This window comes from Megascapheus bottae, chromosome 3, assembly GCF_031878675.1.
Source record: "Megascapheus bottae isolate mThoBot1 chromosome 3, mThoBot2.hap1, whole genome shotgun sequence".
NCBI classification, from domain to species: Eukaryota; Metazoa; Chordata; class Mammalia; order Rodentia; family Geomyidae; genus Megascapheus; species Megascapheus bottae.
In genome coordinates this window covers 64,914,048-64,929,027 of record NC_143511.1, presented here as the reverse complement: position 1 = coordinate 64,929,027, position 14,980 = coordinate 64,914,048, and the positions used below count along the sequence as shown (strand labels likewise).

Genomic DNA, 14,980 nt, shown 5'->3' with positions numbered 1-14,980 from the left:
GTTATCTCTCATCTCTTTTGCTGTCCCTTGGTTAATTCATATTGTTACAATATTTTACCTTGCTATCTGATATATTTTATATATGCTTAATTGGTTATTTGAAATAGAACAGGGAAGGGGGAAATCAAGAGTAGTGGGAGGGGAGAAGGGAAATGGGGATCATGACATGAGAAAGGATATCAATATTTGTGAAGTAATGTACCTTCTATCTGGTGAATATAATGTAACCCTTCTATTAATTACAATAAAAAATATACGAAAAAAAAGAGCAAATGTCTGGCCCCGGTGGCTCATGCTTGTAGTCCTAGCTACTCTGAAGACTGCAGTCTGAAGCCAGCCAGAGAAAGAAAGCTTATGAGATTTTTATTTTTTGTGGGTCTTGAACTCTGGAAGCTTGTGAGATTCTTATTTCCAATTAGCCACGACAAACGGGTTGAAGTAAAGTTGTGACTCAAGTAATAAGAGTGCTAGCCTTGAGAAGAAAAGCTCAGGGACAGTGCTCAGGCCCTGAGTTCAAATTCCATGATTAGTACACACACACACACACACACACACACACACGCACACACGCACACACACACACACACACAGAGAGAGAGAGAGAGAGAGAGTGAGAGAGAGAGAGAGAGAGAGAGAGAGAGAGAGAGAATAAATAATAGGAAACTAGACACCTAACATAGCATGTGGGTATTAGATGCTAAGTATGAACTATCACCACCATAATAAACCACCTGTTAGGTAACTCCTCCCCTGCACCCTTGTATGGGTAGTAGAAAGCCTTGCGGTCTCCAAAGCCCTTTATCAGGCATTAACCACATCTTATGCTAACAAACAACCTGTTAAATAGCTCACCTAGGTGGGTATTATTTCAACTGAAGAATGAACACTCAAGTTTCTTTTAATCACTAACCACAATGCTTTAATGAGTAAGCCTATCCATGCGTGAGAAGTGAGCAGGTCATTGAACTCAGATCTTCATCTGTAAAGTGATCTTGAGTACTCTGGGGGTTTTGTTTTCTTTTCCTCCTGGGAATACTATACTTTGTACTAAGTCCCACCCAATGTCCTTCAGAGGAATTTAAGTCCCCAACTCACAATCTTCTCTCCCACCACAGGACAGGAAGCATCTGTTGCTATCCTTGCCACAATCCCCATGCTTCAGCTGACTGCCACTCCGGAAAGTGCCCTGGCAGATGAGCCCTTGGCCATCCAGGTGACAGGCTTGCCTCCATCCCAGGTGGTAACTCTAAAGGCCTCATTAACTGATGAGAGGGGGAAGTTGTTCCTGTCAAGAGCCTTCTACAGGGCTAACGAGGCTGGCCAGGTAGACCTGGAGAGAGATCCATCTTTGGGAGGTGACTATGTAGGCATCCATCCAATGGGCCTCTTCTGGTCACTGAAACCTCAGAGGGACTGGGGGCGATTACTCAAGCGGGATGTGATGAACAGCCCCTTTTGGGTGACTCTAGACTTGTATGATTCCATTTGCTTCAGTGATTTGCCCACAGATAAGCCCAAGGCTAGCCTGGTAGTGCAGCGTTGGTTCTCACGCCCTGGGGTAGAACGAAAGCAGATCCGAGAAGGTCGAATTCGTGGAGTCCTGTTTCTCCCTCCTGGTAAGACTAGTTTTTGATGATTACAGAATACTTTGTTGACAGAAATAAAAACACATGCATATGCCCGTACGGATGAAGTTATTTTTGCTCAGCCTAATGAGCTACTAAGAGTTTGAGGGCTCAGAGCAAAGAAGACACAGAAACAGGTTTGCATCTTGGGATATGTGGTGTGATTGTGTGTGTGTGTGTGTGTGTGTGTGTGTGTGTGTGTGTGTGTGTGTGAGTGTGTGTGTGTGTGTGTGTGTGTGTTGTGTGGCTGATACTTGAATTCAGTTCCTCTCATTCTTACTTGGCTTTTTCTTTCAAGGATGGCACTCTATCACTGAGCCAAATGTACAAATGTACACTTGTAAGCTTTATGCTGGTTAATTGGAGATAAGAGTTGCATGGACTCCTGAGCTAGCTTGATATTTGAGCCCCCAGACCCCAGCACATTCTGTTGTTTGTTTGTTTTTTTTTTTGTTTTTTTTTTTTGGTGCTTGTGCACCCAAGTGAGGCATTTCTAAGTGTTCTAGAACTTCCTTACTCACTAGATACCATTCTCTTTTGTCTCTGTTGCTCAGGAGAAGGTCCTTTCCCAGGAATCATTGATTTGTTTGGAGGTCTTGGGGGTTTAGTTGAATTCCGGGCCAGTCTTTTAGCTGCTCGTGGCTTTGCAGTGCTGGCATTAGCCTACTTTGCTTATGAAGACCTTCCTAACTCACTGCTGGAGATAGATCTGGAATATTTTGAGGAAGCCACCAACTTTCTACTGGCTCATCCCAAGGTATTTAAAGTAATTGTTTTATCTTGTAATACTACACAAATGTCTACTCCCATTTATCAATCTGTGAAGATTTAGGCATCTTCTGTGTCTAGAAAGATTGTTGAGTTGTTGAGTTGATTAGTAATTAATATTTACTGGCACCCAGAAGGCAATACCTGGTGCTCACATGATAATTCTGAGAGAGAGAGAGAGAGAGAGAGAGAGAGAGAGAGAGAGAGAGAGAGAGAGAGAGAGAGAGAGAGAGAAAGAGAACCTTCAAGATTCCTTACATTTGAAATGCTTGTCACTTTTTTTGTAAGTGGCTCTTCAAATAATAAGCTTGACTTCAGTGATTATCTCAGCAAGTACAAATTACATGGAAGAATTGTGAGACTTAAGAGCAATGCATGAGCTCAGTATTGGAAATGAGGTACAAGTTATCCATTATCTGCTTCTTTAGTAAAGTTTCAGAGCTCAGGGATGAACCCAAATTTTAAGTAAATATCCACTAACAGCACCAAAGAAGAGAAAGGAATGTAAAAAGGCAGGGGTGTTTTTGTTTTTGTTTTGGTCAGTCATAGGGCTTGAACTCAGGACCTTGGTGCTGTCTCTGAGCTCTTTTGCTTAAGACTCTACTCTACTACTTTGAATCACAATTGTCTTTCAGGTTTTTGGGTGGTTTATTAGAGATAAGAGTCTCACAGACTCGTCTGCATGAGTTGGCTTAGAACTGTAATTCTCTGATCTCAGTCTCCTGAGTAGCTAGGATTACAGGCATGAGCCATTCAGTACACTCAGCTTAATTTATTCTTTAAAAACTGAAATTTAACTATTTATGATGTTTGACGGAGGAAACCAATTGGGAAAATCAAAATTGGATTTAGATTGAGCAAATGAGCTTTAGTTTCCACCTCTGTCCTAAATAGTATTGTGACGTCAAAGAAGTCATGCACTTCTTATGCTTGTTTATCCATCCCAAAGGCCGTGAGACAACATCTGTACATCACTTAGTTGTGGCCAACTCTCAGTCAATCCACTCACTATCTTAGGCTATCTGGTATCCTCCCTCTCTCTTCACACAAATTCTCAAGTCATCCCAAATGTTTCTGAGTTCTACTCTTAGATCATTTTTCAATATATGGCACTTCTCCCCCCTCTGTCATTATTATTTTATTTTTTGAATATTATTTTTGTTATCTTTAAGTGGTAATACGAGAGTTGCACTCAACAAAGCAGTTTATGAATACATCTTGATCCATGTCACCTCTTTCAGCATTCCCCTCTACCCTTTCAACTCACCCTTCCTTCACTTTTCTTAATTTTTAGGTTATAAATGGATTGGTGTTTGTTTTAGCCATTCAGCAAAGCAGTTTATGTATACGATACACCCTGATCTGTATCATCTCTTCAACATCTTCACTCCTCTTCCACTCATTCCTTCCCTTATTTTTCTCAGTTCTGTGGCATATACGATGAATTCTTGCCTGCAACCTCCCCTCCCCACCCCATTGTTCTGTTCCTTTCCCCTTAGTTCCCCAGTCTTAATTATCTACAGCACTGCTACAACAGTTCATTCATTACCTCCCTTGCTTCCTCATCTGATTTTTTTTTTTTTTTTTGAGGCAGGGGACTAATGAAGTTTGAATGAAGATACCTGCATTTGTTAGGCCAGGGCTCTGATATTATGCTGTGCCTCAGCCCTCTTCCCTTTCTTTTGCTTTATTTTTCTGCACTTTTTCCCTTGGGCCAGCCTCTGCCTGTCACCTCCTATCTATACCTCTCTTATATGACAAGCACCTCTTCACCGTGCCCAGCTTGTTTGTGGCCTTTGACTGGCCTCAAAGTGTCCCTGCTGATTTCCACTCTTGAATAACGAAGATTACAAGTGTGAACCCCACCCCCATCCCATCCCATCTGTTGTTCACCTCAATGTCTTTGAGGACATTTTACAGTATCACTCCTGCAGAATCAATCTTTCAAATAATGGAAGGTAATCCAGACACAAATCTTCATGGTGGCACAATGCTATGTAAATGGGAACTGCATGCACATTATCTCACGGAACATAGTTAACATAATCTTTGTTGTTGTTCTGAGATGAAGAAGAGGATTTGATTCTTTGAAAAGCAGTAATGACTCACCTTTTCTGATACCTAAATGGCACAGTTCTCTGATTGCATTTATAGAACTCAACTTTTTTCCCCCCTTTTTCTTCTTTTTGGTGATGGCAGTAATGGTTTGAACTCAGGGGATCCCTTGTGAGGTAAGGTTTCTTAATACTTGTAAGGGTTGCAGAAAGGAAAGTTCTACCCTGTTCAGGTGGAAAAGACTTTATTAGAAGAGGGAGAAAGAGGAACCAAACTGCCAGCCCCCAAGAGATGGAGGTGTCCTGAGCAAAAGAGCTTATGGCAGGAAGAGAGAGATAATAAAGAGGCGCATGAGGAGGTGACCTCAGAGAAGGGGAGGGGAGGTGACCTCAGAGGAGGGGAGGGGACCTCTCATTGCCACCAGGTATGCCCGTTGCCTGGGTTGCAAGTGCTGAGTGGCAACTTTTAGGCTGTGAGGGAAGAAAACATTTCTCCCTGGTGCGACCTTTCTACTTTAGATGAGTTTTGATTTGTATGGCTTCATTTGATCTTCATTACAACCCTGAGACTGCTTCGAGAAAGCCAGTCGGTAAAGCTATTGCAGAAGCTGATAAACCTGAGGTTAAACACTTGGCTGTTTTATGTTCTTTGTTTTTATTTTCTTTATTTGTTTGCATATATGTGTATGTATGTCTCTTTACATTCTTTTAATTATTACTTCTTTGGTTTTGGTTCTGTGATTGACTCTTCTCATCATGTCAGGATATTGGCCTTCGGGACAGCGGGTTCTCAGAGTAGCTGTAATGGGTTCGCTCTGATTTGTGCTTCAGATCCGGCGGGCAGGCATTGGCGTGATCTCCGTGAGTAAAGGCGCAGAGATCGGGCTGGCGATGGCCTGTTACCTGAAGCAGGTGGTGGCTACGATCTGCATCAACGGGTCCAATGCCGTCTGTGACTTCCCACTCAAGTACCGGGGTCTGGTTGTGTCACCCACCCTCTCAGCTGCGGAACGCATGCAGGTCCACATCTCCGGGGCTCTGTGTCTGCGCTACATTAAAGGAGACCCCCGGAAAGATGTGAACCCACAGAGCCTGCTTCCAGTGGAAAAAGCCCAGGGATGGCTCCTCTTTATCGTAGGAGAGAATGACCAATGCCTCGAGAGTCGAGTGCATGCGGAACAAGCCATGGAGCAGCTGAAGAGCCACGGGAAGAGCAATGGAAGGATACTGCTCTACCCTGGGGCCGGCCACCTCATCGAGCCGCCCTTCTCTCCCTTGTGCTTTGCCTCCTGGCTCCGAAGCTCTAGCTTGGTCTACCTGTGGGGAGGGGATCCTGCGGCCCATGCTGCAGCCCAGGAACACTCCTGGGGAGAGATCCAGAAATTCTTCTGGCAACACCTCACCCAGACCACAAGCAAACTGTGAGCAAAAGTCTGTGTGAGGAGGGGATGCAGGGAAGGGGAGAGAAGAGAGAATGGGGGTGAGGCTGAGCATAAGGTAAAGATGGGGTGTGTTTTTCAAGAGTCACAGTCATCATGAATCCACTGGAAGTTGGACAAAATTAAAGCCTGATCTGATCTGAGGACATCCCTGTCTCCTCTATTTCCTTTCATCTGCTTGATTGTTTTCCCTAAAGAAATTATATTAGGAATCGTAAGACACAACAGATTGTCCAAATACTGGATGTGGTTTTGAGCTGTTCAATGTAACTGTAAAGAGAAATTGAGGGATGGAGAAAAATGGAAAGCTTTATTTTTTATTGATGAAAATCATTGTGTGCTTATGAAAGTACAATGTATATACATATAACTTTCAGAATAATTATATAAAGTTAAGGTAGCATCACTCACATCACATATTTATGGATTTTTTGGTACTGGGAATATTTTAATGTATGCTTTTAGTAATTTTGATATATAAATACATTTTTCTTGACAGGGGCCACCATGTTATCCACAGACTTTACCACAAATCTTCCAGTCCCATTGATACTTTGAAGCTTCATGCTGTTTGATTAACATCAACACACCCTCCTCTCTGTCTTTAGTCCTCCTTCCCTGCCAGAGTAATTTGAAAATGGACTGGATTTTAAATCACACTAAGAAATTGATCTTGTTAGGCATGGAAATGCTCTAGTATTTATATTTTTAAAAGGTCACTAGAAATATATATTGAAATATTTAGCAATAACGGATCTTAATATCTGGACTTTTTTTTAAATACGAGAACATTGCAAAGAAACTGTGCAGCGAGTTTAGATAATCAGTGGATATCTTATAATATTCTCTGTTTTTATGGGGGCCTGAAAATTTTCAAAATTGAAACATTTTAAAAGAGATATTTCCAAAAGCCATATAATGAGTGATTGTTGCTCTTAATGTACTATGTTATCTCTCACCTCTTTTGCTGTCCCTTGGTTATCTCATAATGTTACAGTATCTCACTTTGTTATCTGATATATTGGACATACTTGTATTTGGTTATTTGAAATTGGATAGGGAAGGGGGGAAAACAAGATGAGGGGTGGGGGTGGGGGGAGGGAAATGGGGACCAAGATACGAGAAAGGTTATAAATGTATATGAAGTAATGCACCTTCTATCTGGCGAATATAATGTAACCCTTCTATTAATTACAATAAAAATATATGAAAGAAAGAAATTTCCAGATACTTGTAGCTAGCAAAAATCCAAAGTGGAGGTAAAACTCAAATGGTAGGGCCCCAGCTTTGAGTGAAAAAAGCCACACAAGAATAAAAGGCCGTGAAAGTAAACTAAGCTAGACCCAAAGGAATATAGGCTTAATGGTCTCCCTCATTGGTAATAATTGTACACATCTAGGACTCTCCTAGCAGAGGATTACAATAGCACCAAACCTAGGTTCATAAGGTCATATAGGATGAGACTAAATGAAAGGATCTCTAGGATATGGAAATAAGACCTTTATCTTGTGTGATTGCTGTTCTTAATGTACTATGCTATTTCTCTTCTCTTTTGTTTCTCTTTGGTTAATCTCATTTTATTATACCTGACTGTATTACCTAGTATATTGTATATACATTTGATTATTTGAAATAGGAAAGGAAGGGGTAAAAACAAGATGATTGGGAGTGGGTGGGGGGAGAGAAATGAGGAAAAACATGAGAAGGGGTATCAATGTGTGAGAAGTAATGCACCTACTATCTGGTGAGTGTAACTGTAACTCCTCTATACGTTACAATAAAAAAATAAAGAGAATAAAATGCTCTGAGTTCAAGCCCCACTAGAAGCATAAGAGAGAGAGGGAGAGAGAGAGAGAGAAAGACAGACAGATAGGCAGACAGACACACAAACACAAAGATAGAGGATTGATTCCTGTGAAGGCCTACAATTTCTCTTTTACATTAAGTATCCTTTCAAAGCACTATGCATTGCATGTCTTGTGCTTTTCCACCTTTCTCTTCATTCAACTCTCAGACTCATGAGGGTAGGAAGCAGATCTATATTTTTTCATGTTTCCTGTTCTAAGAATAATTGTTACTACATTATAGGTGCTCATTATATAATTATGAAGGTATCAATGAATCCTACTGCATCCTGGCTCAAGAGGCAGGATGTGAGCAGGAGCTTTGTGTTTATTACAGACTTGTCATGGAATTATAAGAAATGACTGTAGCTCTTTGCAGACGACATGATTCTGTATTTAAAGAACCTTATAGACTCCACTCCCAAGCTGCTTGAGCTGATTCAAAACTTTGGCAAGGTATCAGGGTATAAAATTAACCCTCAAAAATCAACTGCCTTCCTCTCTGACAACAATGAGAGGAACGAGGCAACAATCAGGAAAGCAACTCCTTTTGCAATAGCCTCAAAGAAAATAAAGTACCTAGGAATTAAGAATGTAAAGGACCTTTTTGATGAAAACTTTAAAACCCTGAAAAGGGAAATTAAAACAGAACTGAGCAAATGGAAAAACCTCCTATGCTCCTGGACTGGAAGAATTACCATTCTGAAAATGGTAATCTTGCCAAGGGCTATCTAAAATTCAGTGCGATACCCATCAATATCCCAATGTCATTCTTTAAAGACATAGAAGATGCAATCGAAAATTTCACATGGAATAATAAAAGACCCCGTATAGCAAAAACACTTCTTAGCAGAAAGAACAGCGCAGGAGGAATTTCAATACCAAACTTTAGACTCTATTACAGAGCTATAGTGATCAAAACAGCTTGGTACTGGCACAAGAACAGGCCTGAAGACCAATGGAATAGAACTGAGGACCCAGATATTAACCCACACACCCATGGCCACCTAATATTTGATAAGGGAGCCAAAAAAATAGAATGGAAGAAAGACAGCCTCTTCAACAAGTGGTGCTGGCAGAACTGGTTAAGCACCTGCAGACAACTATAGTTGGATCCTTCTTTGTCACCCTGCACTAGAATTAACTCCAAATGGATCAAAGACCTCGAGGTAAAAGCCGACACACTGAAAACTTTACAAGAAGGAAAAGGAGATAAACTAGGTCTCCTCGGCACAGGTCGAAACTTTCTTAATAAGTACCAAGAAACACAGCAAATCAGAGAAAGGCTGGATAAGTGGGACTGCATTAAACTGCAGAGCTTCTGTGTGGCAAAGGATATAGCTAGCAAATTAACTAGAAAGCCTACAGAGTGGGCGAAGATCTTCACTAACCATACGATGGACAAAGGCCTCATATCTAAAATATATCAACAGCTCCAAAAATTGAATCACTCCAAAACTAATCTCCAAAAAACAACCATCCCATTAAAAGATAGGCCAAAGACTTAAAGAGAGTCTTCTCTGAAGAAGAAACAAAAATGGCCTATAGACACAGGAAGAAATGCTTGACGTCTCTGGCCATAAAAGAAATGCAAATCAAAACAACTTGAAGATTCCACTTCACTCTAGTTAGAATGGCATGGTCAAGAAATCTAATAACAACAGATGCTGGCAGGGATGTGGTCAGGAGGGATCACTAATACCTTGTTGGTGGGAGTGCAAACCCATTCAACCACTTTGGAAAGCAGTATGGCAGTTCTTCAAAAGAGTAAACATAGAGCTTCCCTATGACCCAGCAATTCCACTACTTGGCATTTACCCAACCATCCAGAAACAAGGACATACTAAATCCACTAGCACAACAATGTTCATTGCAGCACTATTTACCATAGCAAAGATACAGAACCAACCCAGATGTCCCTCAGTTGATGAGTGGATCAAGAAGATGTGGTATTTATACACAATGGAATTCTATGTTGCTGTCAGAAAGAATGACATTACCCCATTTGTAAGGAAATGGAAAGACTTAGAAAAGATCATATTAAGTGAAGTAAGCCAGACTCAAAGGAACATAGGATCAACTGTTTCCCTCATTTGTCATAATCAGTAGAAATCTTGGGCTCTCCTAGCAGAGATTTACAATAGAGCAAAACCTAGATACATAGGCCATATAGTATGACACTAAATGTAAGGACCTCCAGAATATAAAAACAAAAGCCATATAATGAGTGATTGTTGTCTTAATGTACTATGTTATCTCTCATCTCTTTTGCTGTCCCTTGGTTATCTCATATTGTTATAATAGTTCACCTTGTTATCTGATATATTTTATATATGCTTAATTGGTTATTTGAAATTGGATAGGAAAGGGGGGAAATCAAGATGAGCAAGGGGTGGGGGGGAGGGAAATGGGGACCATGACATGAGAAAGGGTATCAATGTTTGTGAAGTAATGCACCTTCTACCTGGTGAATATAATGTAACCCTTCTATTAATTACAGTAAAATATATGGAAAAAACAAATAAATAAAAAGAAAAAATCATATTAAGTGAAGTAAGCCAGACTCAAAGGAACATAGGCTCAATGGTTTCCCTCATTTATCATAATCAGTAGAAACCTTGGGCTCTCCTAGCAAAACCTAGATACATAAAGCCATATAGTATGACACTAAATGAAAGGACCTCCAGGATATAAAAACAAAAGCCATATAATGAGTCATTGTTGACCTTAATGTACTATGTTATCTCTCATCTCTTTTGCTGTCTCTTGGTTATTTCATATTGTTACCGTATTTCACCTTGTAATCTGATATATTGTATATATGCTTATTTGGTTATTTGAAATAAGATAGGGAAGGGGGGAAAACAAGATGAGGGGTGGGGTTTGGGGGAGGGAAATGGGGACCAAGACATGAGAAAAGGTATCAATGTATGTGAAGTAATGCACCTTCTATCTGGTGAATATAAGGTAACCCTTCTATTAATTACAATAAAAATATATGGAAAAAAAGAGACTGTAGGGGCCGGGAGTTTAGCCTAGTGGTAGAGTGCTTATCTAGCATGCATGAAGGCCTGGGTTCCATTCCTTGGTTCCACATAAACAGAAAAAGCTGGAGATGGGGCTGTAGCTCAAATGGCAGAGCACTAGCCCTGACCAAAAAGTGTCCAAGGACAGTGCCAGGCCTTGAGTCCAAGGCCCACAACTGGCAAAAAATAAAATAAAATAAAATAAAATAAAATAAAATAAACTCGGGGAGCTCAAGTACTTGCTGTGTATGCCTACAACACCCTTGGATTCTTATAATTACATTCAACAGGGAGACCAGACAATTTTTTGAAACTGAGATAACATAACCTCTTATAGTTTTTCTCACAAAATCACCTACTGATCTCATTAAATAATACCCAGTCTCTGTTCTTTGGAGTACAAAACTATGGCTATTTGCATTTTCTTTTTTAAAAGAGCTGCCAGACTGGGAGTTTGGCCTAGTGGTAGAGTGCCAGGTTTGTTTCCTTGGTACCACATACATAGAAAAAAGCCGAAATGGTGCTGAGGCTCAAGTGGTAGAGCTCTAACCTTGAGAAAGTCCAAGGACAGTGCTCAGGCCCTGAGCGCAAGCACAGGACTGGCAAAAAAAATTAAAAAAATGGAGATACCTAGTGAAGGATTGCCCCCTCCCTCCCCCCACACACCCTGTTTTCTAGGTGCATACAGATATCAGGCAGGCCACAAGTGCAGACTGCCTGATTCCAGCATGGCAATATATCAAAGTCCAGCTGCAAACATTCCATCATGGTCCCAACAGAGAAGCTCTCATCTCCCTTGACCTAGTGGCATTTGCATTCACCTCTGCCTCCTTACTCAGGCCTCATAAAACCCAGCTCCCTGGCGCCAGGGAGTTTTACCTAATGGTAGAATGCTTGCCTAGCATGCACATACTGGGGTTCGATTCCTGGGTACCATATACATAGAAAAAAAAGCCGGAAATGGTGTTGTTTCTCAAGTGGTAGAGCTCTAGCCTCGAGAAAGGCCAAGGACAGTGCTCAGGCCCTGAGCTCATCCCAGGACTGGCAAAACAAAACAAAAAAACCCACCTCCTGTCCCAGCTTGGACACGCAGTCTCCAAGCCTGCAGGAGGGCTGTGTCCCTTGCTGCTACTCTATCACAAGAAACAGTCCTTCCCTGTAGAAGATGAGTCTGGATTGTTTCCTTCCTTTCTCCTCCCATTTTCCTAATATGGTGCTGGAATCCCGGGAGAGGAGAAGTACAAAGAGTAACTGGGGTCCCCTCCATGGGCCTCCTGTCACCCTAACCGTCTCTCCAAGGCCCACTCTGTGTCTCTTCCTTCTCCACCTTCCTCTTCTTCTCCCCTCTCTTTTATCCTGGGACTGATCTCCTGGCCAGAGGTTCATTGTCATTTGACCAGCCCCAACCAACATCCAAAAGCCTTCAGGACAAGGTAACTGGTTGAGGTCTGGGCTGGATGCACCCTGACACAGAGCAGGGAACTCCAGGAGTCCCTCAAGTCCCTGAGGACTAGAAGTCCCCCACTCTCTGTCCGTGGGGTCCCCAGAGACTCCAGGAATTTCTCACGCTCTGCTGACCCCCTGGTCCCCTTTAATTAGGACTTTGGGGACGCCCTCTAATTATTGGGTGCATGTTCTTTTCTCTTTCTTTCTTTCTTTCTTTCTTTCTTTCTTTCTTTCTTTCTTTCTTTCTTTCTTTCTTTCTTTTTTTTTTTGCTTTCCCAAAGCACCGGGGATTCCTGGAGCAGCCAGACAAGTCACCTCAGTATTCCTACCAAATTTATTTTCCAAATTATCTCCCAGAGACATCCCACAGGCTTGCCTGCAGTCTAATCTTAAGACTCAGGATGACTGATTTACAGTGAAAGAAAACTGACTTGTCTACCAAAATGTGGCCTCACAAACAATGGCCATGTTTGGCCACAATTTGGAACCTTTGATTTTACTCTTATTGATTTAAACAATTCTCCAGTGAAATGGTGAGGGGTCTGAGGTCCCCTACACCCAAGTCCTCCTCTAACGCCACTCCAGAAATCCCTGCTCATCCTGTTCTGCCCATCAAGTCCTTTTCTGCTGTGTCCCATCCTCCCCTTAAAATGTCTACAGGTAGAAATTGTTACCTCCTCTCCTTAGAAGCCTGTTGGTCCACCCTACCCCCAATTCTCTCTCCAGGCCTTGGAGACTGACACCTAGGAAGAGACAAAGGCCACATGGTGGTTTTTTTGCAACTCCCACTCCACCAAGATTACTCCTCTTCATGCTTCTAGGTATTAAAAGATCGATTCATATACTAATTTGTCTCATTACCAACACTGTTTTGAAGGTTTTCTGTTTTTGTTATCAATGTTTGTCTAAGCATGCAGATTCTGTTAAATTCCGTTTGTTGTTGGTTAAATCCTAAGTTTTGTATTGTATTTTGCTTGGTATTACCTGTTTTTCTTTCTTCTTCTTCTTCTTCTTCTTCTTCTTCTTCTTCTTCTTTTTTTTTTTTTTTACAGTGACGGCATGGTTCTATCATATAGTGGGGAAAAAATATCTTTTGTCATTTTGCCATTGGAATTCCAAAAATTTATGGCCTATTTTCATTTTTTTTAAACCTATGCTCACCTTAAAACTTTTTAAAAAATATGTGTGTGAATAAATAGATTCAATACAATGTCATTGTAATACATAAGAACTGTTATGGTGTAAAAGGTTATCATTTTCTAGTTTTGATACTGATATTTTCTAAAAATTTATGTTCCTTAATTCCTTGACTGACATTGTAAATCTTGTGTCAAAGGAGTTAATTACTAAGTGGGTTGTTTGTTGAACACCTCTTAACTCAAATGCCACTTTTCCCTGTTTAATGTCTGTTTCCCAAGGAATTAGTATCCTAAAGTGCTATGTTCAGTTAATACTAGATTGTTCAATCAGTTGTTGTTTTAAAACGCTCATGTTTACTGAGCTTATCATTATAGAATTTAGCCTCAGACTCACAGAGGGATGGGTGACTCTCACAGGTTTGTCAGATTAAACTTTGATTCTTAGTAAGTTTCAGATAAGCCCTGCTTAAAGGCTATTTCTATTCAGTCTCCTTGTTGCTTGAATTGGAAATAAAGGGAGCACAGACTCTATCACCCCCTCCAATGTGGGATTCAGCCAAGTGGGACATGTCTTCCCAGCAATGAGCAATGCCAAATAGCATCCCAGCAAGGAGAAGCCTCCCAGATCCTCTTGGACAGGCCCAGTGACCAGGCACCACACAATGACAGTTGGGAAAACTGCTCAACTAAGAGGAGATGGTGTCATATCCGGAATAGAATCACTTTGTGCTTGTCCTTTCAAAACAAGCTAGAGCCAGGAGATCAAAAGAAAATAGTTAATAAGCAAGTCTATCTAATATCCATTCCTCTTGCCTTCTAACTGGACAAGAACTACCATTCTTCACTTTGTTCCCTGAGATGTCTAGTTAAATGCAAGTTCCTTCTTCCCTGTAATAGGCCATAATTGGGATTATGTTCCAAATAGAACTTCTCTGACATAGGCCCAGGGCATGTTTGTCTGTGTCATTCATATTGATACAGTCCTGCCTCGTTGTCAGCTTTTTACCTGATCTTATCTTTTCCAAGTTCCTCCTTATCAGAATGCCAGCGCTCACTCAGGGCACTACCTGGATGCATATCAAGGCCATCTTACTACTTATTGCAGGCAACTATAGGCTTCTCTTGGCCCTGCCCTGCTCAGCACAGACCTGGACCCAGAAGACACCAGTAACTCCTCAACACCTTCATGTCAGCAGGAAGTAGCCAGAAAAGACTACAACAGCCCGCGACTTTTTTACTCCTTCAGTGTTTCAAATGATGGGAATCTGCTTTGTTCCCATAACTCCATGTTGCTCCCCTCAGCCCAATATTTTTTATGTATGTAAAAGACCCTATATGAAGGATCTGCCTCTCCCCTCTGCCCATTGTTTCTATGTATCCAAAGATTAACACCCCACCCTGTTTTCTAGGTGCATATAGATATCAGGCAGGCCGTAAGTGCAGACTGCCTGACTCCAGCAGGGCAATATATCTAAGTCCAGCTGCAAACATTCCATCGTGGGCCCAAGAGAGAAGCTCTCACCTCCCTTGACCTAGTGGCATTGTCATTCACCTCTCCCCCTTGCACAGATTCCATAAAACCCAGCTCCTGTCCCAGCTTGGACAGTCTCCAAGCCTGTAGGAGGCTGTGTCCCTCACT

At 41.5% G+C, this 14,980-nt stretch overlaps 1 protein-coding gene across 1 annotated transcript; it reads left to right on the top strand.

Moving 5' to 3' along the window:
- The first annotated feature begins 1,118 nt into the window (after nucleotides 1–1,118).
- Nucleotides 1,119–5,914, top strand: LOC150065695 (acyl-coenzyme A amino acid N-acyltransferase 2-like). Its single transcript, XM_090329154.1, has 3 exons — nucleotides 1,119–1,616; nucleotides 2,180–2,382; nucleotides 5,279–5,914. The coding sequence occupies exons 1-3, from the start codon at nucleotides 1,154–1,156 to the stop codon at nucleotides 5,870–5,872; spliced, it is 1,260 nt and encodes a 419-aa protein (XP_090185280.1). The 5' UTR covers nucleotides 1,119–1,153; the 3' UTR covers nucleotides 5,873–5,914.
- Nucleotides 5,915–14,980: the final 9,066 nt, after the last annotated feature.

Coding starts and splice junctions, on each gene's coding strand:
- LOC150065695 (XM_090329154.1), top strand. CDS start 1,154: ATGCTTCAGCTGACTGCCACTCCGGAAAGTGCCCTGGCAGATGAGCCC. Junction 1,617..2,179: donor AGTCCTGTTTCTCCCTCCTG/GTAAGACTAGTT, acceptor TCTGTTGCTCAG/GAGAAGGTCCTTTCCCAGGA. Junction 2,383..5,278: donor TTCTACTGGCTCATCCCAAG/GTATTTAAAGTA, acceptor TTTGTGCTTCAG/ATCCGGCGGGCAGGCATTGG.